Genomic DNA, 24156 nt, shown 5'->3' on the forward strand with positions numbered 1-24156 from the left:
AGCGGAGGGGGCCTAGACCCTGCGGCTCTGAAGAGAAGCTTATGCTTCACCTGCCTGCTGGCTCCCAGCTACTGTGGCTAATCCTGCAGTTTTGTGAGCTACGTTTGCTGCAATCTAGTTAGTCAGTTATTTCAAATCTTGATTGAATTTTAGATCTCTGCAAAGAGGCCAGGGATTAGCAATCCCAGAGATTGAAGTCCAGCCCTGCATTTATGTGAAGAACTAGCACGACGGCCACCTGTCTGACTCGTGTATGCATCTTTACAAAATTAAAAGGCACCTCTTGCAGTTTCAGTGTTGTCTATGCTATAAAATTGTTTCTGGTGAAGGGCTATATATGGCTTATATATCAAAAGATAGCGCTGTTTTAGTACTATGTGAAACAACTATACTTTGCGAACATGTTTCCAAACCCTGCTTTGCCAAGATGTCACAAAAGGTCAGGAATATTGGTGGGTGAAATGTACATGCACATACACCCCCCCTGCCTGACAGTGCCTTCCTTCCAAACTAGCTTGTTTCTGATTTTGGACCCTGGGTGTAGAGAAATGTTTTAAAATGGCATGAGTGGCTGGGTGAGAGGACCAGTGGGTGGAGAAGATTTAATCACTCCCTACTAATTCTCCCCTGCAAGCATCCCTCATATGCCCAAATCTGTAATTTGCCTTGTCCTTCTCATAAACCCAGGTTTGCCCTACAGAACCAGCCCTGTGTTACATGTTACAGCAGCTCTCCTGATTCTTAGGCAGAAATCTTTCAAATTCCTGTTACTGGGGGTGCTTTAATTGGATATCAGAACAGAACCTGAAACTTTATAAATGCAGAGCCTGAAAACTAGCACTGCACTATGGCTGCTCATTATAGTCTAGAGAATAGCACTGCAAATAAAGCTGTCATAATTTCTCAATTTGCTTTTGAGTGCTGATAAAAGTGAACGGTAGTCAAACATCTATTTCGAGTTGTTGGTGTGCTTTAGTGTACTATTTAAAATATATATAGAAACATTTCTGTATGAAACAGTATGTGATTTATTGCTCTAAGCATCACATTCCCCACCTACCCACATGGTCTGCTCTGCAATATTTGCACAACAGCCCCTGAGTCCAAGCAGAGGACCCAGGTGATTGACTAAGATGCTAGACTTGGAGGATGCCTGTCATGGGCTATCTGCTTAACTATCCACACAACAACTGAAGTGGAGTGCCTCAGGGATCTGTCCTGGGCTCTGCGTTGTACAGTGTCTTTGTAAATTACTTGTATGAAGGAAGAGAGGGGATGCTCATTAAATTAGCAATGATACTGAATTGGAAGGGGTAGAAAATAGAGTAGAAGACAGAATCAGGATCTTGACAGGCTGGCAAACTGGAGTAAAATTAACAAAATGAATTTCAACAGAGATAAATGTAAAATTCTGTGTTTATGTGGGGAAAATCATAATTCTAGAATAGGGGTGATTTGTCTTGGTAGTAGCATATACAAAAAGGATCTAGGAGTCTTTGTCGAGCATAACTAAACATGATCTATGAGCTAAAAAGGCAAAAGCAGTTCTGGGCTGCATAACATAATTTCCAGATCACCTTACTCTGCTCTACATAGACTTCACTGTGTTCAGTGTTGGGCAACACAGTTTAAGGTTGATGATAAGCTGGAACATGTCTGGAGGAAGGTGTCAAAGGGCTTTTTTTTATAGGTGCAGGGCTATTGTAGGTTTTTTTGTAGGAAAAAACCAGCAGGAATTCAATTGCATATTAGGCCAAACCCCCTAACATCACCATTGTTTCACAAAAAAGCCCAGCAGGAACTCAAGCCAGCCAGAACTGTGTTCCTGTGCATTCCTGCTCAAAAAAAGCCCTGAGTAATTCTGTCAAGAACCCCGATAGATCTAAGATGGGCATGGTAAAAGTGGAGGCCAGGGTGTGTCTTACCTCATTTAATATTTGGATAAAGTTCATTCTAAAGCCCAAGGGTTGAACTCCCCTGATACTTAATGATAACCATGGATCAACTTGGCTAAAGACAGTCAAAAATAAGCTGAAGAGTTTGGGTTTTTCTCCTTTTTCTGTCCTGGAGCTTGGGTATGAACAGGCAAAGGATGCTAGATACTAGCACCAGACAGATGTAGAGAGCTCACTGGCTTTCTGTCCACAGACAGCTCCAGATACGTTGTTTCACCAGCCACTTATCTCTCTTGTCTGGAGATACCAGCTCACAGGAGAGCATTTATGCTTGCTAAAAATCAAGCTCTCTCCTCAGCGGTTCTAGAAGGGTGAAACAGTGGAGAAGTTTGTATTGTCTCTCCTATAACTAGTAGATACAGGACCTGTCCTAGGACGCATGGCGCCCCAGGCAGCCTCGCTACCCGCCCCCCTCTGCAGCTCCCCCTCCCCCCCTCACAAATTTAATGCCAGGGAACAGGCAGTGAAGTGCTGCACTCCCCGAGCACTTTAAAGGTTGCCCCCCTCCCCCACCAATCAGCTGATCGGTGGGTAAAGTGGCACGGAAGCTGGTGGCTCCTATGCTGGCTTTCCAACGCACTCAGAATGATCAGCGCTGGGGCAGCAGCAGTGGGAAGGATGAGTGAGCTGCTGAAAGAGCGGACACACCACTGCTTCTTCCGGAGGCAGTGGTGTGGCTGCTTTTTCAGCTGCTTGCTCATCCTTCCCACTGCTGCTGCCCAAGCACTGATTATCCTCAGCATGCCGGAAGGCCAGCCTCCATGCCACTTTACCCACCAATCAGCTGATGTGTAGGGGGGGCGGCTTTTAAAGAGCCCTGGGAGCGCGGCGCTTCACCGCTTGTTTCCTGGGCATTAAAATTGTGAGGGCGGGAGGGAGGGGGAGGCAAATAGGGATTTGCCTAGGGGGTGAGGTGGGGGCGAGGGCTGATTTCAGCACCCTCCCCTGCCCTAGGCAAAAGTCTAGTTTGCCTAGTGGGCGGGCCGGCCCTGAGCAGATACTAGATACCCAGGCCATCCAGATTCAGTGTATATTAGAATGCTGCTAACTGATGAAATCTACTGGTCTTAGTGAATAGTTTCTTGTAGCTGCTTACTGAATTTGGCAGATAAAGAAGGTTTAAGAATGGTTTATTATGTTTTAAATACAAAATTATTAATAGTTTTAAAAATTTGGAGCATGTGAACCTGTTTTATTCTGTGCTGGTCAATGACCATTTTTAGTAAAGATTGATTAATTGATACCTATTCAGGAATTACCACTGCAAAAACTAGTGAATGGTCTTGCAACCAAACTGTACCATTTATGCCTCCAGTCTATGTATGCTGATTAAATTCTGTCCTCTGGGATCTCGAGGTATGGCAAAGTGGGGGTGGATGGAAAGTAAACTACATCATAGGAAGCATTAGGCTGTTCTTCAATAGAAAAGATACAGCTATTTTAAGTATCAGCTAGCTAAAGCTGCTTATTCATGGACTCTCTATCAAAAAATATGAGATGCCCTAGATGAAATGCTTCCAGTGAGAGTATGAGGAAGGGAGCCCAAATGAACTATTTACATAAGCTTTAAATATTAATATCTGTAGTAAATAATACCTGAACATCTGCTCGTTTCACCAAGGTCACTGGCACTAGGAAAACTCTGAAAGGGCCAAATTATTATTATTTTTATTATTATTATTATTATTTTACATGTGTACAATTACATAATCATTTTGTAGTTATAAAGAACAAATCATTTGAGAACTGCAAAAGGTCCTGTGTTGTGTGCAAGAGAAAGTTGTATTAAGTGGACAAAGATGTCGATACATAAGCATATGGGCAGAGATAATGGTGATGTAAACAACAGAACAGATAGAAACACTTCTTGATGGCCATTAAGCTATTACCATATGAGTCAGTGGGAGCAATATGTCACTGTGAATGTGGCCCACTTTCCAGTCTGAGCCCCAATTCACACTGGGATAATCACATTATTTGTTTTGGGTCCTGTCAAAACAGAAATGTACAGGGAGTTCCATATCCAGAGCTCCCAGCGTTTTTTGTTTTTAATCTTAATTCTCAGACATGTGAGAGCCCAATTCAGATTGGTGCAGAGCACAAGAAGAGGGAAATTAAGCTTTTTTCCAATGCTGTTTTTTGACACAGGTGAGAAGGTTTAAGCCCTCTTTTCTCATGTACTGTGATTCTGATCTAGGTTGGACCTCTACAAACCTGAGAATTCAGTTTCAAAAGCTGCTAAAAACTCCAAACAAAAAAACTCCCAGTGCATGTCTGGGGCAGACCCAGAAACAATTTAATGCAAAGCCCCAAATAGTGTATAAGGAAACTAATTTTCCTCTGTTGCTTCTCGTTCCTAAGCTAAAGGAGCTTTGGTTTGGAGTCTACATTCAGTTTAGAGAATACCCCAATCTGGGCAATGATACATATAAATACCCAAAGGGATGTGCTGACAAAGTCATGTGTATCCTTCATAAATTCTGAAGGAAGCACTGGGAATCCACATACAGTGAAATCAGAAATACAAATTGAAGGACTTGAGAGGGCCCTCAGGAGGGTGCAGAAAGAGTCTGCTTATCCCACTTCTCTCCATGTTCTTTCTTTTCCTCCCCATCCTTGTTTGCAGCCTCTTGCATTTCCCTCTCTCTCCCACCCATGCACCTATGTACCTGCCCTTTTCTGTTTCTCCTAGGCAGCCTCTGTCCCTACTCACTCACCTTTTTTTGTTTCATCTACTCCTTTTTTCACCTTTTCTGCTTCTCCCCTCTAAATATTTATCTTCTTTCCACCCTATATTTTATTTTGGGCCTCTGCTCACCTGCTTGCCCCCCATTGTCAGCTCTCAGCTGTCTACTCACCTTTACCCTCATCATCAGTTCTCTGCTTGTCTTCCCCCTATTGTCTCTCACATCCCCTCCCATCCTCATTGGTGCTCTGCTTGTCTGGGCCCCCATTGTTGGTGCAGCACTTACTTGCCCACTTCATCCCATGCTTGTCAGGATCCTAGCCTGTTCTCCCCAATCGCTGGTGAAGCATTTGCCCACATGCTTCCCCTCTTTTCTCAGCACAATGCCTGTTTGCCCACTGCACCAACATCTTTCCAGCCTGCAGGGGCGCTGGGCTACCTGAAGCCCAGAGGTGGCTGCATTCACTGTGCTTGTGCAAATATCAAAAAAACAAAACGAAAAAAGCCATTCATGTTTGGGGGAAATTTAATGCTGCCATTTTTTTAAAAAGGTTTGTTTATATATATTGTTGAGGGGCAGGAAAATATGTGTCAGTGTGGCCCCAGTCTGCAGATTTACATACATAGATGGAGGCTAAGCTTCACTATTAGACACATAGATGTTTATTGAGGGAAATAGTACAACATGACTACCAATCTGAATCTGTTCCTCTGAGGTGTTAATTGCCTGAAATGCTGCTCCATGATCTCATCTTTTTACCAGCCAGAAGCTAATCTAACATCTCCAAGGTGAAAGAAAAATGAGACAGCCAACAAAATGGAGGCTTTACGGCAACAAAGCTAAATTTGATTACACAACACTGATCCATTGCCATAAAATCTGCTCATTTCCCAGTTCTTTGTGAGTACACCTAGAGTTAAATTAAGCTCAGCCCTCATATACTGCACCTGCCACTAAATGCTTTCATTCTGCCAGTTAGAAAGGTCGGTGTCTATATTCAGCAAAAAAGCTCTACAGACTCAGGGGATATACTCTGCTGCACAGACATATATGTGCATGCATTTATATAAAGAGTACTTCCAAGTATCATGCCTGAAACAAGATGCTTCTAAAGTTCCTCTGAGGATCTGAATTCAATGACTTCTGTCAGGGTTCATTTATTTTAGTTACAGCACCTGATTTTGAAGGTGCTACTCCTTTGGAATTTTTAATTCTGCAGGTTTTGTCAATAGTCTGTGAAAATATACTACAAAGAAATCATCTTGTTTTATTTGAAGGTATTAAAATGACTAGATGGGAGGGGGGGGGATTCCTGTGGTTAGAGTATTTATCCTGCCTGCCAGCTGCCTTAGGAATCCATCCTTACTCCGTAAAACAACATCTCCATAAAGTTGTGAAGCAATAGCTGCTTCTATTGCCATCTGAAGCAAAGTTATTCCCTTCTAAACCCACTGATTTCAGCACAGGATGAGAGCCTAGCATGGTGGTTAAGAGTGACAGACTCTCATCTGGAGAATTAGGTTTCATTCCCCACTCCTCCACAGAGACCTGCTTGGTGATTCTGGGCCAGTCACAGTTCTCTCAGAATTCTCTCAGCCCCACTTACCTCACAAGGTGACTGTTGTAGTGAGAGGAAGCGAAGGCACTTGTAAGCCACTTTGAGAGTAAAGTGGGTATAAATTCTTCTTCTTCATTTGGCAGTAATAGAAATGGTGTTGTACTACCAAAACGCAAACGCTTGTGGCTGCTACCATCTGTTATAATGTGTGTTTTAAATTTGTTTTAACTGTTTTAAATTGTTGTAACCCGTCCTGAGCCTTATGGGATGGCAGGATAGAAATTGAAAGAAAGAAATAATCAGAATAATTGTATCAGATCTACCTGTCACACCAGAAGCACTTTTCTGTGATAATCATGCATATTTTTCTAGCACCCTACATAAAGGGTAAACATCCTATGTTTGGCAGACATCAGTTTTTAGCACCAAGTACTGTGGGTGTAAGGAACTGAAGAAACACAAGCAGGTGTAATCTGAGAAATCTAATGAAAGAGTACAAGGCATATACTTTAAAGAAAATAAACACATGGTCATAAAACATTTTACTGAAGTAGTAGTAGTAACAATATTTTACTTAAGTTTCATTGAACTAAGGAAAGATATTTGCCACTTTGGTGCATGCCCTGGTAACGTCTAGATTAGATTGTTTCAATGTGCACTACATGGGGTTGCCCTTGAAGACTGTCTGGAAGCTTCAGTTGGCATAGAATGCTGATACCAAAGCATTGGCTGGAGGGGTTTGTAGTAGGGTTAGGGCACATTGCGCCAGTCCTGTTTCCTCTACACTAGCTTCCAATTTGCTTTTGGGTTCAATTCAAGGTGCTGGTATTGATCTTGAATTAACCCCCCAACCCTCCCCCCCCCACAACAGCACTGGGTGAAAATTAGAGCCACTCCCAGCATTCTACATAAGGGGTAAACATCCTATATTTGCAGGGGGGTGGGAATAGCAAAGTCATGGCCCCATTTACTGTTGTAAGTAAACAGTAGAATAATTCCTTCCTAACTCATTTCTGATGGGCAGTAAATATCATTTAAAATATGTTGATGCCACTGGGAGACAAGATATCACTATTTATTTTGGAATATTGATTCCTAGAGATACTACGCACATGATTATGCTAAATTTTAACAAGCTAATTGCTAATATGTGTTTGGATTTGGATGGATGGGGAACATTAAACCTGAATTTATGGGGCAAAGTGAATACACTCAAAATGAATATTATTTATTTGATTTGATTTATATTCCACCCTCCCCTGAGATACAGGGTTCAGGGTGGTTACAACATTCGATAAAACAGTCAATTTATAAAACTTAATTCAATAATAAAATTCCTCAGTGATAACCAACAAATCACAGCATTCCAAGATGAAAATTTGAATTTCAGCCTGCAGTGTCTATCCTGCTAATGCATCACCATAAATGGCTTTTATGGAACAAAATGGAATAAGGTAATGCAGGATTAGGCGGGGGAGGCCAATATGATTGGACATCCACTGCCTCAGCCAAACGCCTGGTGAAACATCTCTGTTTTACAGGCCCTGCAGAGCCCACAAATCCCACAAGGCCCTGATCTCATTTAGGAGATTATTCCACTAGGCCAGAGCCAGAGCTGAAAAAGCTCTGGCTCTTGTCAAGGCGAAGCAGATGTCTTTTGGGCTAGGGATCACCAGCAGATGTTGATCTCCTGAGTGCAAGGCTCTCCAGGGGACATATTGGGAGAGACAGTCCTGCAGATATGTCAGTCCCAGATTTCATAGGAGTTTAAAGGTTAATACTAGAACCTTGAGCTTGATACGGTACTCAACTGGGAGCCAATGTAGCTGGTGGAACACTGGTTGTACACATGCTCTGGCAGGTGTCCCTATCAGAAAACATGCAGCTGCATTTTGGACCAGCTGAAGTTTCTGAGTCAACCTCAAGGGCAGTCCAGCGTAGAGTGCATTACAGTAATCCAGCCTGGAGGTGGCCATTGCATGGATCACTGTGGCCAGGATAGGTGGGGAGAAGTAGGGGACCAGTTACCTGACTAGAAAAAGATGGCAAAAAGCTGATCTGACAACAGCTGTGACTTGGGCCTATTTATATTTTACATGCAATTCAATTTTTTATACCTTGTCAATATTTATAAAATTAATAGTTAATTTCAGAAATTGATGTGGGGTTTCTTACCACCCCAGATTTCTCTTAAAAGGATTCAGCTTTGGAGGATTTGGTTTTCCTGATCATGGTTTCTATCATCAAGCATATTTGTTAAATTGTACTAATTATTGGGATCAATTCTCACAGTTGGACTATCCATCTTAAACTCTTTTGGAGGCTTCTTATCTAGTGCCCCTTTGTAAGTGGAATGCATTAGTACAGGAGTGTCGAACTCATTTGTTACGAGGGCCGAATTTCACATAAATGAGACCTTGTCAAGATGGGCCATGTGTGTCATAAACTGTAATACCAGATAGAGGACATATAAACTTTATAAAGGGCACAAACACAATTGAATATTTTTTTGCTTAAAATAAAACATGCTTAAAGCATTAGCACACTTGCAATATTTTGTTTTACAGTCTCTGATAAATGTCACTCTTGCTATGAATTATTGTATCAAAAACTGCAGACAATGTCTATGTTGTAAAAATCTTGAATATGCTGTTCAGGTATTGTTCAGGTGTGCACATCTATAAATTGCAAACCTACTTTTGATTTATTGACATTCATTACAGAGATCTCATGGTCAATGCTTTGAACCATGACCCAGAGGAAAACATGAAGCGGCTGGGCACTGTGATCTTTTGTACATAAGTTGCTTCAAGAACATGTGAAGGCACTATGGCACAGACTGGGGGCTATGTGCTTATCTGCAAAACTATAGTCTTCCCCAGAAAAATAACTATAACTCCTAAGTGGCAGTGCAAGAACAGAGAGACAGTGGTACAGTGGTCAGTATCAGCCTGCTATCTGGGAAGTCTAAGTTCAAGATCACCAATCAAAGGGAAATGTGAAAGAAAAATCAAGGGAAATTTGCTGGGTAAACCTGGGCTGTACACACACTCTCAGCTTAACCTGGGCTTGTTGTTATTGCTCTTCTAAATAGTTCACATTCTTTCCTATTGAGAAAGACCAGAGGGCATGAATATAGGAAAAAGAAGAGGGGAAACCAGCTGTACCCATAACAAGCCCAACCAAACTCTCTCTCTTTCTCCCTGTAGCAAGGCAAAAAGCTCATATCTTCAATGAAACGTCACTAGTCTTAAAAGCATTTGTTTTGTATTTCTCCTGATGGTGGGGACCAGGCAAAGGAAACTGGAGTTCTTTTCTTCTTTCCCCAGGGGATGAGGAGAGGGAGGAGCCTCAGCCACTAAGGAAGAGAGGCTTGACTCAGTAGCTCTGCATTGTGATTGATTGAGCCTGGCAAACTTAATACAGCAGAGCTATAGAGCCAAGCTCCCTCATTGGCTGAGGCTCCTCCTCTTGCCTCCACCCTTTGGGAAAAGGGAGGGGGAAGAGGAAAAGAGCCAGGAGAGGCTGCTTTGCTGGCTGACTGATCACAGGGGAGAAACGCAAAATGGTGACTGAACACAGCAAGCAAGGGAGAAGGAAGCAGACAATGGTCAGTTGCTGGAGGGCCTGATTGGATCCCTCTGAGGGGCGGATTCATCCCGCGGGCCGTATGTTTGACACTATTAGTGTCTACTTATGCTAGAGTGAATTCTGTCCCTACTGCAGTTTCTGCAGCTAGAGAAGTATGGTACATAACATCATACCAACTTGATCCATTTTCACATGCTAAATTAACATTATGGGCATTGGCCCATGAACATTGGCAAACCATGTTTGCCAATATGTTGGACTAGCTGATAGACTATGATGATGAATTTTTTGTCATTTTCTTAGCTGAAATGTAGCAATAAGCTACAACATTTGTTGGTATCTAACTATGACCTTGTTGCATTATGTGTCCCAGAGTCTCCTTCAGGAAACTCTAATTGTATCAATGCAGAAAATAATACCTACAATATTAGTTTATAAATATTTGATGTTGATTAATATATTAGGCATCCCTGACCTGGATAGCCCAAGCAAACCTGATATCAGCAAATCCTTGAAAGCTAAGCAGGATCAATTCTGGTTAGTACTGGGATGAGAGACTTCCCTGAAATACTGAGGACAGAAGCAGGCTCTATTCAGACACCTCTCTGAATATCCTCCAGGCCCCCAGTAGGGGTCAGTCACCAGAAATTGACATGACTTCCAGGTGCAAATGTGCATGCACACACACAAACAAAAATGCCAAAAAAATTATGTTATACAGAATCTCAGGAATGAATGGAATAAGAAGCTTAGCTTGCCCTGTTTTGCCAAAGTCATGGGATATAGTCTTAAAGTTTAAATCTGCTAAATTTATGGACCTTAAGTTGTGACACATTCAGCTAAAAAATTACCTATGTTTAGGATATATTGACTACCACAGTGACTTTCATAAAGGATTGAGTAAAGTTTCTAATTGTTGGTTTTGTAACTCACAGGATGCGTCCCTTAAACATATGCTTCAGGCATGCCCAGTCATTACGTTTTTCTAGGAGAGAGTTAGTACTCATATAAATTCTGTATTAGAATGTTAGTTGAATTTTAAGAATGATTATATACTTTTAAAGTATCTGCCTGTCTCGCAGAGGCTAACTGATGATCAACAAAAATGGATCCTCCATGCCCTTATTACTACAGCCAAGAGACTGGTATTACAACATCTGAGAGACAAATGCCCACCTCCTGTAAATCAATTAATTAAAAACCTGACATATAGATGTCAACTGCATATGGACTGGTTTTTAGATATCTGGAAAGCTTTTATAGAAACTTATGTGCAGATTTTTTACCACTGTTCTGATATTTTTGTTTACACAAACTCCCTTTCCCTTTTTCTTTTTTAAAATTAGTTACTGAATTGTGATCCCCCCTTCTTATTCTCCCCCACCCCATTTTTTGAAATAGACAGAGAGAAATAGGCAGACAGACAGATATGTGCTGCAATAGAATTTAGCAACATACTGAGAGTGGGAGTAATATTTCTATGCACTCCTGGAAAATCAGGAAGTTACTCAACTCCTATTTTCATCAGCTTTGGCTTGTCCAATACAAAGTAATTTTATAATAATATGTAGGAGTGTTGGGAATGGCATTAGGTTTATGAACAATTTAGCCAAAAAGGAACTTGTACAATTTCTTACCTCCAAAGGCAGGTCTCATGGTGAAATCATGGTCATCTACCCTCAGAAGATGTTCAGTTTTTCCTTTCCGAATTTTTGTTATGTCGTGATTCTTTTTATAAATGTGACTAAAATGGAAAATAATAGCACCAATTGAAATTTATAGAGCTCAAACATCATTTTAGAAACTATCATTAAAAACTGTGGGAAATTTGCTTTATTTCTGTAGTGGTTAAATATTTTAAAAGGTAAAGACTCTGAAATATATTTCTGCATAATCACCTTTAAGTAGAATAAGAAGCCAAATTTGCACATCCCAGCTTGATAGCTTTGTACGAAACTGGGAACTGAAGAAATCCCTTGAAAAAGCAGGGATTATGTGTTAAAATACAACTCATTGTGTGAAAAGCATCACCTGTACTGGCTCTTGAATTGTTTGTAGGGTTGCCAGGTCCAACTCAGGAAATATCTGGGGACTTTGGGGGTGGAGTCAGGAGCCAGGAGACTTTCCCATTCCCTAAAAATAAATAAAAATACAGCAGTGCAGTTCCCCTGAATAGTCTCCTTTTCCTCCTCCTCTTTTTTACATTCAGATGGTTCTACAGCAGCTGCACTTCCACTAAAATGAAAGTGAACTCTCTCACACACACACACATTCACAAAGCAGCTTAAATAAACAGTTTGCACGCTCACACTTTTGTGATCTCCCTGGGGCAATGGTATAGATAGCTTTACTTACTGGAGTTGCTGAATGTAACAATCTGCTGTATTTCAACCAATTTATGGAGAGGGAGGTCTAGGGGGTGGAGTTTTCTGCTATCCCATACTCAGGTTCTAGTTAACTCTTTACAATCCCTTTTACCACACCCCTTCCAAAACAAAAGCAATTGCAAGCTTCTGAAAGAGCCTGAGATCTAAAGGTACATCTTGGCTGGTGATCCTATCTGGTGTTCTAGTGAGTCTGGTTACTTCCAGGCTTTGCCATCCGATCCAAGGTATTATACTGAACTAAAATTGTTAGTACCATGTTCTGCTGTGTTGCCATGGTTTCATTGTACTATTCTGTCGAGCAAAAAGGGACTAGAGAGGCAAAATAAAAAGTGAATGTCCACTAGGATAGAGGTTTTGGAAAGTGCTTTATTGTGAATTTCTCAATATTAAGACTTTGAATGGTGCCTTGGGGAAAATAGGAAGCCAGTGCAGAGGGCTAAAGCTCTGTATTGTATTTCTCATAGCCCAACCTCATCTAACAGCAAGGTATCTCATCTTCAAGGACTGACCCAAGAAGACCACAGGGTGAAGACAAATTATTATGACTGGATTCTAATTTAGCAGAAAGATGTACACTTGATATGAAATTATGAAGTACCACAGATCTGCACATTACTAAAATATTACACATTTTCATGTTTGATTTAACATTTTCATGTAATTACAATAGTTTGCCTTTTTATATACTTTTTAAAACTACTTCCTTCTCTTGTACACTGGAACAGTATGTATTTACTTGGAACCCTCTTCAAAACATGAACACATTGGGCCTGATTCTGTCCTAAATTACAGTGCTAATGAAACTTTGTATATGCACATTGTCCTGTCTTATATAGCAATAGAAATGTATACTCATTTTCTGGTTGCAAATGATGGCAGGGCTTTTTTTGTTTTTTTTTAAAAAGCCCAGCAGCAACTCATTTGCATATTAGGCCACACCCCTTGACATCATTGCTTTGTGCGGGGCTTTTTTAAAGAAAAACCCAGCAGGAACTCATTTGCATATTGGGCCACACCCTGACATCATCATTGTTTCTCACGGGGCTTTTTTGTAGAAAAAGCCCAGCAGGAACTTACGTATTTATGTGTTAGGCCACACCCTATGGCACTAAGCCAGCTGGAACTGCATTCCTGTCGTTCCTGTTTTTTTAAAAAAGCCCTGGATGTTCCCAGTCCACAACAGATTTGAATCTGATTGCTCTGAATATGTTTCCATGGGAACAGAATTCCTTTCCAATTAATATATTTACAACTGATTGCCTTGTGGAGTAGATGAGAAAATGAATCCTCCAAAATGGAAATTAATGCAGAGAGATGACAGGGCAACTTCTTCATTTAAGAGTTACCATAATGTATATTACACAATGGGAATATAATTACAGTTCAATAAGAAGTCATGAGATGTTAGCTAAGGAAAAAAACACCCTAGTTTTATAATCACTGCTAGAAGATTAGAATAAATTAAGATCCCTGAGCCTTTTGCCCTGGCAGGGAGATCTACAAAGTTGTAAATACCATTGCTCCAGTCATGGGCTAGAGAATGTAGAAGAGAATCAAAATCACTTTTTCAGGGAAATATTGGCTGACAGAAAACTTTAATGATGGAATTAGAACAGCTGAGAAGAGCGATGCAGAAAAATGTCACCCAACTGAGTTGAAAATAGGAACAGGATGCTGAAAACCTCTGATTCCCACCCCCCCACACACTATAATAAGTGAGAGGAGCACAAGTTGTAACTTCAGTTCAATACAACAGTTCTCAAACTGTGCCAGGCATGCTAAAGTATATGAGAGACTTGTTGGTATGTCATGAGAAGTAGATTCATTAAGTAAAAGTTGCTTATGAGCAGGGCTTTTTTTTTTTTTTTTTGGTAGCAGGAACTCCTTTGCATATTAGGCCATACACCCCTGATGCAGCCAATCCTCCTGGCGCTTACAGTAGATCCTGTACTAAGAGCCCTGTAAACTGCTGGAGGATTGGCTACATCGGGGGTATGTGGCCTAATATGCAAAGGAATTCCTGCTACAAAAAAGGCCCTGCTTGTGAGGCCTAAGTGCCCACTTGCAAAAGAAGCCAGATGTTGCATCTTTCTCTGATTCATTATCTGGCCTTGTATCTTTCTAATCAGCCCCCACTGGGGTGGGTCATCTCAAGTGTGATTGGATTATTCAATCAGTCTCCATGCAGAGGTACAGCAGAACTATCCAGCCTCAAAAAGGTCTTGCACTCTGCCTCAGTTCTTGCTCAAAACTCATTTAATTCCAAATAGGAGGGCACTCTGGCCAGTGATTCATGCACAAACATTATGGTGGCTTTAGGGTTGCCAAGTCTGACTCAGGAAATATCTGGGGACTTTGTGGGTGGAGCCAGGAGACTTTGGGAGTTGTGCCAGGAGCAAGGTTGTGACAAGCACAGTTGAGCTCCAAAGGGAATTCTGGCCATCACATTTAAAGGGGCCGCACTCATTTTAAATGCCTTCCCTTCATTGGCAGTAATGGAGGATAGGGCACCTACTTTTGGGGCTCATCGAATTGGACCTCCTGGTCCACTCTTTTTGAAATCTGAGGGGAGGGGTTTCAGAGAGGCACCATTTGCTATCCTGAATATTTGGTGCCTCTGCCTTAAAAAGCAGCCTCACCGAGTCCTAGATACCCACAGATTGATTGCCCATTATACCCTCTGGAAACCAGTTTCCATAGGGTATAATGGAGTACCCAGAAGACATTTCCACCCCACCCCCCACTTTCTGCTAATTCTGCAGTGAGGGGAGTGTTTCCAAACCAGGGGATCTCCCAAACAGCACTGGCATGCTACAATGTGCCCAGCACAATGACATCACCTGGAAGTGGCGTTGTCACAATGGGTACATTGTGGGGGGATGTTCTAGCACTCGGGGGAATCTCTATGATTATTATGGAGTTTTTTCTAAATGCTAGGGCATCCCCAGTGATGTGCCCAGTGTGATAATATCACTTTGTCATGAGCCCTGACGAGGAGGAGCTGGAAGGGTTAACAGACCTGGAAGAGTTGCCAGCCAGTTCCTCAGCTGAACAAACAGCAGCTGGCCCATCAATCACTCTCCAGGAACCAGTGTCAGCTGTTGACGATCAATCTCCTCCAAGCTCTCCTCCTCCCATCTCAAGAGTTCGAAGCAGGCTCTGGAAAGAACTTTCAGAGCGAAGACATGAAGCATGCCAATGCTTCAGATCTCTCAGCCCTGAGTTCTAGCAGAGTCACTGCCACCCAGGGAGGAGGCTGATTGAGACTCCCATATAGCTCCCACCCAGGACCTGGTAACCTTGTGAAAGCAAGGAGTCTATTCTCTGGCTTGCATCCACGCTTATTCCTGATCCTGACCTGCTTGATTTCCTTGGCACCCTGACCTTTTGGCTTTTGGACATTGACTTCTGATTCCGGTTTGTGATTCTGCATTGGTGACCTGGCTCCTGCTTGACTTCCTGGACTTTGACCTTGGACTGGCTTTGGACTCCTGCCTGCCTGACCCTGAGAACGTGACACACTTTTGGGTGATGTTATTGTACCAGGCATGTCATGGCGCATCAGTGCTCTTTGGGGGTGGGGCTCTTCCTACCAGCCAATTCCATGGCAGCAGGTTGGAGGCCCCAAAATTGGGGAAAAACCCACCCCCAGTGGAAGGCTGGGAACCATATTTGCCATTGCTCGGCTCTGCATCACAATCCTGGCATTCCTTGGAGGCCTTCCATCCCAATACTAGTCAGGGCTGACCCTGCTCAGCTTCTGAGATCTGCCAAGATCAGGCAAGCCCAGACTATCCAGGCCACCCAGATTAAACAAGTACCCAAATACCTAAATAACCACCAAAGAGCAAGTTACTTCACATGTTCAAATGGTAAGCAACTTGTTGTTCAGTAGGGATGCAAGAAGCCAGAAATACAAAGCCAGAGATGTATATTTATTGACCTTGAAGGCCCAGCCAGAGAGTCAATGACCTAACAGTGCAAGCACACAGCAGCAAGTAAATGCAAAAGGAGGACAACGCAAGATTATGTATCATATGCCAGATTTGCAGCTGCTCAAATTTAGGTAATGTGGAGCCAGCTAAAAGAACATTTTGAGGATGTGTTCTGTCCCCAGCAAATAGCATTGACTCAAACAAAAACATTTTCTTTCCAGGGATTTGAAAGAGATGAGGGACAATGGTGGTGGCCAGATGTGCACCCTTAAGTGGATAAAAGGGATAGAGGATGACTGGAGTTGTGGGAATAATTCCAAATAAGATGAAAGGGCAGACATTTCCAGGCAAAAAGGGTGTCTGTTCTGAGGAAGGTTCAACCACAGCATAGCTGTGCTGTGTGGCAAGCAATTCAAAGTATACCAACTGAAACCACTGGATAACTAGTCCAAAGGTAGGAAATAAAACAGAAGCTGATTTCTGTGTGGGCATGAATCCTAAATTTAGGTAATGTGGTAATGGTATATTACTTAACTATTGGGGAGGATCCTTGCTTAATGGTCTGATTGCCAGGAATTGGGTGAGGGAAGGAGGAGTGCAAAAGTGAGTACTAGCAGAAAATTAGGAATTAGTAGATTTATACCAATCTATTCCTTAGTTCCAGAATTTTGCTTTCCATTGTATTCTACTTCTTCCCAATCCTGGTTTTACTAGGAGAATTCGTAAAATTAATTTGAGAACTGGAGCATGCAGGGGCGGGGGGTTTCTGCCGGAACCCACAGGAATGGAGCTCCACCTGGACTTGGCAGGGCTCCCGCTGGACTAAGGTTGTCAAGGCCAATTCAAGAAATATCTGGGGACACTGGGGGTGGAGCCAGGAGCAAGGATGTGACAAGTATAAATGAACTCCAAAGGGAGTTCTGGCCATCACATTTAAAGGGACCATACACCTTTTTAAATGCCTTCCTTCAATACAAAATTATGGATAGGGGCACCTTCTTTGGGGGCTCATAGAATTGGACCCACTAGTCCAATGTTTTTGAAATTTGGAAGGTATTTTGGGAAGAGGCACTGAATGTTATACTGAACATTTGGTGTCTCTACCTCAAAAAACAGCCCCCCCAGAGCCCCAGATAGCCGCTGATCAATTCTCCATTATTTCCTATGGGAATAAGTCTCCATAGGGAATAATAGTGTTCCCAGCAGACATTTCCCTCCCCTCCCCCTGCTTTCTGATGACCCTGAAGCAGGGGAAGGGCCTCCAAACTAGGGGATCCCCTGCCCTCACCTGGGGATTGGCAACCCTAAGCTGGACCGACCCGCCATGTGGCAGCCAGATGCTCCCAGGCCAGGTGGTGTGGCCTAATATGCAAATGATCTCCTGCTGGGGTTTTTCTTTTAAAAAAAAACCACTGGGAGCATGTATGATTTGCTGCAGCTCATGTGCATTTTCTCCACCATCTGTGTTTCAATCTGCAAATGTGCACTGAAAAAACACTGTTTTAAAAAGTAAATAATTGGTGTGATCAAATGTATATCTGTAGGAAAATTCTTTTTCTGTGGACTTTACTGATGTGCAGTGGTCCTGCTAATTGGTAAAACACCACACAAAAAGAAGATACTGTACATCACATTGTTCCTTTTTGGGGGGTTTTATCCATTTTTATATGCACATTAGTAACTTGGAGGGTGAAGGAAGATACAAGCAGACTTTAGGAACGGAAAACTGTAAGCAACTGTGATGCTGTCTGCAAAATTCCAACATAAAAGAGCAATTAAAACATTCCTAATGGGAATAAAGAAGAGGTAGGAGAGAAAGGGCCACAATAATTTATATATTTGCTATGGAAACAGACCAAAATGGCCTATTCATGGCAACTGAACTTACAGAGCAAGACCATTGTGTTGTGAGTCTTTATAGGGAGATCATTTTTGTGGTATCCTTTCACAAATGACATGTCCTGGTCTATAGCTGACAAGCTTCAAATTCTCTTCCCATAATCATTAGAAGAGTCTGGAGGCTCACAACTTGGTGTTACCAATCCACAGGGCTTTTTTTTCCTGGGGGAATGTGGTAGAATGGCGTTCCGGAACCTCTTTGTGGAAACTAAATTCTCAAAAAATGTTTCAAAGTTCATGAGGGGCACCCATGTGTTTCTCCTTCATTTCCCTCTTCATAGCTCTGGCACTTAACTAGGCAAAGGTAGTTTGAAACAGTAGTCTTAACAGTTAACTAGGCAAAGGTAGTTTGAAATAGTGGTCTGGGTAAAAAAACAAGGGAATGTGTTCTCAGGTCCTTTCCACACATCTCTCCAAACCGAGTCTACCATCCTCCAAAGCCTTACAGACTTCCAGCCCACAAATGGTTTGCTAGAAAGCCACATATGGACAAAGGGTGTGTGCCTCTCACACAGCAGCCAGATCTAATTGAAAATAGCTTATTTACACCCATGTTCTGCTGCTGCGATCAGCGGTTGGGGTCCACACAGCTTCACTCAGGGGCTACCAATTGTAAAATATATTACCCTCATTAATTGAAAGACAGCACAGCAGCCCCAAGCTCTCTTCAAGATCACATAGCTGATCACATAGCACTCCAGGGCGAACAGGTTGTGGCTCAACCTTGGCCACCTGGCCCAGCCTCCCCCATTCCCACCAAGACCCCCTGCCTGCTCATGTCCCCCTGGCTCACCTCCTAGCACCGTTCCAGGTCCATCCCGCCAGTGCACTCCTCCATGGTGCACAGTGCCAACCAGGTAGTCCAGCTCAGCGCAGCATGGCCCAGCCCTGCCCAGCCTCTAGTGCCAGTAGTGTGCAGCCCCAACAGGAAGCTGGGGAGGGGAGAGGCAGCAGTGGGAGAGCCAGGCACCTCCAGTGGTGAGCCGGCCTCCAGGAAGCTACCGTCACAGTGTGGTTCAGCCCTGCAAGCCTGGCTACAAGAGGTAGTGGCAGCAAGGCCAGAGCTGTGGCACTGACTGGTGTCGCAGCAGGAGGACAGGAGGAGGATCTCATTTGCGGGCAGCGACTCCTGACGGCTGCTGCCTCCCTAATGGCTTTCAGCACCTGGTGCCAGTTCCCCAAGTGGCAACCCTTCCTATGCATCCTTGCTGCTCACCCAGCCGCTGTCACCTCTTTCACTTCCTTCTTCCCTCCCTTGCTGGCACTTCGCGCCTGCTCAGAGCAGAGAGGCTGGGGAAGGGAGCCTTCCAGGGCTATTTTTAAGCTGGAGCACTGGCCAAGCCAGCCGGAACGGCATTCATGTGCATTCCAGCTTAAAAAAAAAAGCCCTGGCAGGAAGGGAACAAGTACAGTCATGTGAAAGGTGGAAAGACCATGAACATGGCTGAAAATGGACAGGAAAGGGAAGAGGAAAGGGAAGATCCTGGAGGAAGAGTCAGCAATTTGATACCTTTTTTTAATACCTCCCCCTCCCAATTATTTTACCATCAGATCTACCAGATACTTCTCAAAGGCCAATTGTCTGAGGTAATGGAATAGGAAGCTGCAAATGAATCTGAATGTTCCAGCATCAAGTTCCTTCCATTCCTATGGTCCTAAGCCAGGCATACTCATGAAAGGTCAATAGCATACCCTCCATTTGCAAACAGATAGTTTCTCACTATGTGGACCAGTTGTTGGTTTGCATACTAAATTCTGTACCAGATTTACCATGTTTACTAATATATACTGAAATTGTAAAAAAATGTAATGTTTGGGAGCTATATTATTGTAACACACTATAAAATATATGCAGGTGTGGTTTCTAAATGTTAAAAAGGTTAGTTACAAATATCTCTTGGAGCAATTGCTTCCTAATATCAGCATGCCGTCCACTAGACTTCAGAGAAAACCTTGTACGTACTACTTCACTTCACAATAAGAAGTGTTTTTCTTATGCAATATAAAATAGCACAGCCCTTTTCATCTTATAAACATTCAAAGGGAAAAGAAGGGGGCTTTATGAAGGCATTAATAGATGTAACAGCTTGATAGATTAAAAACAGAGCTTCAATTAATCAGACACTGCCATCTGGGTATTTCCAGTGCTGCTTACAAGTCCATGCCTAACTCTCCAAATTGCCTCCTCCTTTGTCTTCCCATTGTGGAATCTCCTTTCCATGGAGCTGAGATGAGCTTTGGCACTATTAGCATTTGGTCCATCTTGACTGTTCTTGGGCAGCAGGCCAACAATACAGTGAGCAGAAGTTGGGGGAGGAGTAAAGTGATGTCAGAAAGGATCTTCCTGCGTGAGCAAATCTTTCAGAGAATGGGAGTGAGCAAGCAACACATTTTATCCTTGTTACCTGTAGAATTTTCTATAAGGATATCCATGGATGTTTGGGAAGATAGATTGAATGTATCCATGAACTGCCTTATACTGAATCAGATTATTGGTCCACCAAGGCCTGTAGTGTCTACTCAGGCTGACAGCAGTTCTCCAGGGTTTCAGGTAAAGGCTTTTCACATTATCTACCACCCGATCCTTTTAGCTGAAGATGCTGTGGAACCTGGGACCTTCTGCAGATACTCGACCATGGATCCACAGCCTCCTCCCCAAATAAATTATTTGGGAATTGTAGTTTGATTAGGGTGCTGGAAATGTTAAGAAATCCCTTCATGCACTTCCTGACCAGTAGTTCACAGAGTCTTTAAAAGACAGAAAATTATACTCAAACCATACTCAAAGTTTATAGTATAGATATGCTGCATATTTGTGCTTTATTGAGTAACATAGGCTATATCTAACTTGTAAATTAATTCATATCAATAGCTACACTGCAGGATAATAGAAATTTGGCTTCCTCTGGCATAGCGATGTGGACATTGGGAAAGCTACATCTGTGGAATTATCTTAATCTTTAATGTTTTTTATTGACTGTTATCATTTGTGTGTGTGTATTTGTATATTCAAAATATTTTAGCATCAGTATATACTGAATTTTAATGCAATATATTCCAACATATGTAAGCAATTGTAGCACCTAATAATTTCCATTGAGATCAAAACACACCACACAAGAGTTAAAGGCACAGCTGATTTCCTTGAGCAAGGAATGGACAAACCTAATATTCTGTAGATGACGTATCTTTCAGAGAAGAAAAGTGGACAAGTTCCACAATATCTTAGCTTAACCTACTGTGAGGGTTGTTGTGAAGATAAAATGATGGGGAAGTGGCTCATATGGAGGACTGGACCACCCACTAGCCAAATTGGGTAGGGTTGCCAAGTCCAATTCAAGAAATATCTGGGGTCTGTGGGGGTGGAGCCAGGAGACATTAGGGGTGGAGCCAAGATCAAGGCTGTGACAAGCATAATTGAACTTCAAAGGGAGTTCTGGCCATCACATTGAAAGGGACGGCACACCTTTTCAATGCCTTCCTTCCATAGGAAATAATGAAAGATAGGGGCACCTTCTTTTGGGGCTCATAGAATTGGACCCCCTGGTCTAATCTTTTTGAAACTTGGGGGGTATTTTGGGGAGAGGCACTAGATGCTATACTGAAAATTTGGTGCCTCTACCGCAAAAAACAACCCCCCCCCGAGCCCCAGATACCCACGGATCAGTTCTCCATGATTTTCTATGGGAATAAATCTCCATAGGGAATAATAGAGTTCCTAGAAGACATTTCCCTCCCCTCCCCCCACTTTCTGATGACCCAGAAGCGGGGGGAGGGCCTCCAAACTGGGGGATCCCCTGCCCCCACCTGGGGATTGGCAACCTTAAAATTGGGCCATTGCCTAGGGTGCCAATGGTCCAGGGGTGAAGAATTGGATCATGTGCTCCCTCGCCCCTGTGTGCCTCTCGGAGTCTCCATGAGGTGTGGGTGGCAGGGCTTTTGCACCCTGGGCACAGGCTGGTGGGGCAACCCACCCACCAACCCAGGCCCATAGGACAGAATGGAGAGATTTTGGGCTGCTGCTGCAGTAAACTCTAATCTGGACAGCCAGGTTTGATTCCCCACTTCTCCATGTAAAATCTGTTGGGTGACCTTGGGCCAATCACAATTCTCTCATAACCCTTTCAGCCCCAACCTACCTAACAAGGTGCCTGTTGTGCAGAGGGGAAGGGAATGTGATTGTAAGCCGCTTTGAGATTTCTTAGGGTAAAGGAAAATGGGGTATAAAACCAGGGCTGACCCTTCTTAGCTTCCAATACCTGATGAGATCAGGCTAGCTTGGCCTATCCAGGTCAAGGCAATTAATAACAGCAATCTTAGAAAATAATAAGTTCTCAATTCTTTAGAGAGTTGTTTATGGAACCACCTTGGTTTCTTTAGGCACTCCCAATTTTCCATCTCATAGGAATTGTTTGTGATTGTGCCTTCAATAGTTTGCTTTTAAGAAATTCCCATCCCTCTTGAACTTCCCTCTCCTTAATTATTTCTGGCCTTAGGATTCTATCCAGCATAAATTTTTAAGTTTGTCAAAATTTGCTTTCCTAAAGCCCAACCTATATGTCTGACTACATAAGCTTTCCCCTTCCCCAAGACTTTAAATTCCAAAATTACATGATCACTACTATCCAGGGTGCTCACTATTTTCACTTTGTCAACTAGTTCTTCCCCAAGATAGCAGATTCCCTTGTTTCCATCTCCACTTTCTGGAAAATGAAGTTGTCAGTAAGACAAGTCAGGAATTTATTTGCTCTTTCATTTTTAGAAGAGTTGATTTCCAATGAATATCTGGGTAATTGAAATCTCCCATGACCACCATGTCCCATCTTGTTGAGAATTTTGTTATTTGTTCTAGGAGTGAAGGCTAGCATCCCTATTTTATGAAGAAAATGTCTTCAGTAATCTACCAGACATCTTTCCCTTTTATTTTGCTGCTAAAACAGGGTGTCACAAAAAGCCTTTTCAGAAGAGAATTTCCCCAAGCATATTTCCCCAGCACATTGTATTTGCTTGTGAGCTTTTGAATTTTTGAGACACATGCGTGAAAGTAGCTCACCATCATAGTTATGTTGCAAATGGGGGTTTCTGGAAGGAGGTGGGAAGAATGTTCCATCTTTTTAAGTCTTGAGCAATGTATGCTATAGGCATAAGAGTGCTGCTGGCTCTTGTGCTGTACAGCTTTCCTCCTGAGGCATGCTGGCATAATAGGCCGCATTGACTACTTAAGAGCACTTTTCAAACCTTTTCTTAGTGTTGGTGAGCATGGGTGGGAAAAAACAGAGCAGTTCTGCAAGTGCTTGTATTGGGTTTCTGAATTGACTGATGGCCAAGAAGGAACAATTATTTGTTATGTCATTTCAGTCATCCAGCACTTTACCATGCCTATGTGATTTTCGTATGTGAGAGATGCGTGTAAGAGAGAGTGAGCTGTTACTGCCTAGACACTCTCGTTTTCTGAGCCTCATTAAAAGATCTGTGTTCAAGTGTGAACACGTTGCTAGTTATTTATCATTTTTTCAGTCCTTTATCTACTGTCTTAATGAGAAAAAAAATTCCAAAGTAATTCAATCAGACCAAGAGGGAACAAAGTATGTGCGTGCACTAGGAAGCCATGGTGACCTCTGATGACTGACCCCTACTGAGGCCATGGAGGATAGTCAGGGAGGTGGCTGAATAAAGTCTGCCCCTGCCTCCTGACTTGTGGTATTCCAAGGAGGTCTCCCCCATCCAAATACTTGCCAGGGTCGACCCTGCTTAGTTTCTAAGATCTGACGAGATCAGGCTTGCCTAGGGTAGCCAGGTCAGGGCAGCCTTACTCACTTCACAGGGTCGCTGTGGAGATAAAATGAAGGCGGGAGGAAGATATTATGCAATGCCCTGACACTGCTGGAGGAGAGGCAAGATTCAAGCTTGGCTTCTCCATCCCAGCTGTAAAGCATGTAAAAGAAGTTTACATGCTTTACAGCTGGGATGGAGAAGCCAAGCTACTTCATTTGTGCATTCTGTACGGCATCTAGCACAAATATTGAAGAGTAGCAGTGACAGCCAAAATTCTAGCATTACTTAAAATACATTAGATTTAGATTGATTCTAAATACCCTGCAACTATTGCCTTAGTACCTTCCCTTGATAAAATATTAATTTTGT

General features: G+C 42.7%; 1 protein-coding gene across 1 annotated transcript in view; it reads right to left on the reverse strand.

The window, feature by feature from the left end:
* Window positions 1-24156, reverse strand: part of LOC132570425 (gamma-aminobutyric acid receptor subunit rho-2) — a 64516-nt gene that overhangs the window by 37265 nt on the left and 3095 nt on the right. The window contains exon 2 of the mRNA XM_060237021.1: window positions 11429-11535. Within this exon, the coding sequence (XP_060093004.1) occupies window positions 11429-11535 (107 nt within the window). The remainder of the gene's footprint in view (window positions 1-11428; window positions 11536-24156) is intronic.

This window comes from Heteronotia binoei, chromosome 1 (genome assembly GCF_032191835.1).
Source record: "Heteronotia binoei isolate CCM8104 ecotype False Entrance Well chromosome 1, APGP_CSIRO_Hbin_v1, whole genome shotgun sequence".
Classification (NCBI taxonomy): Eukaryota; Metazoa; Chordata; class Lepidosauria; order Squamata; family Gekkonidae; genus Heteronotia; species Heteronotia binoei.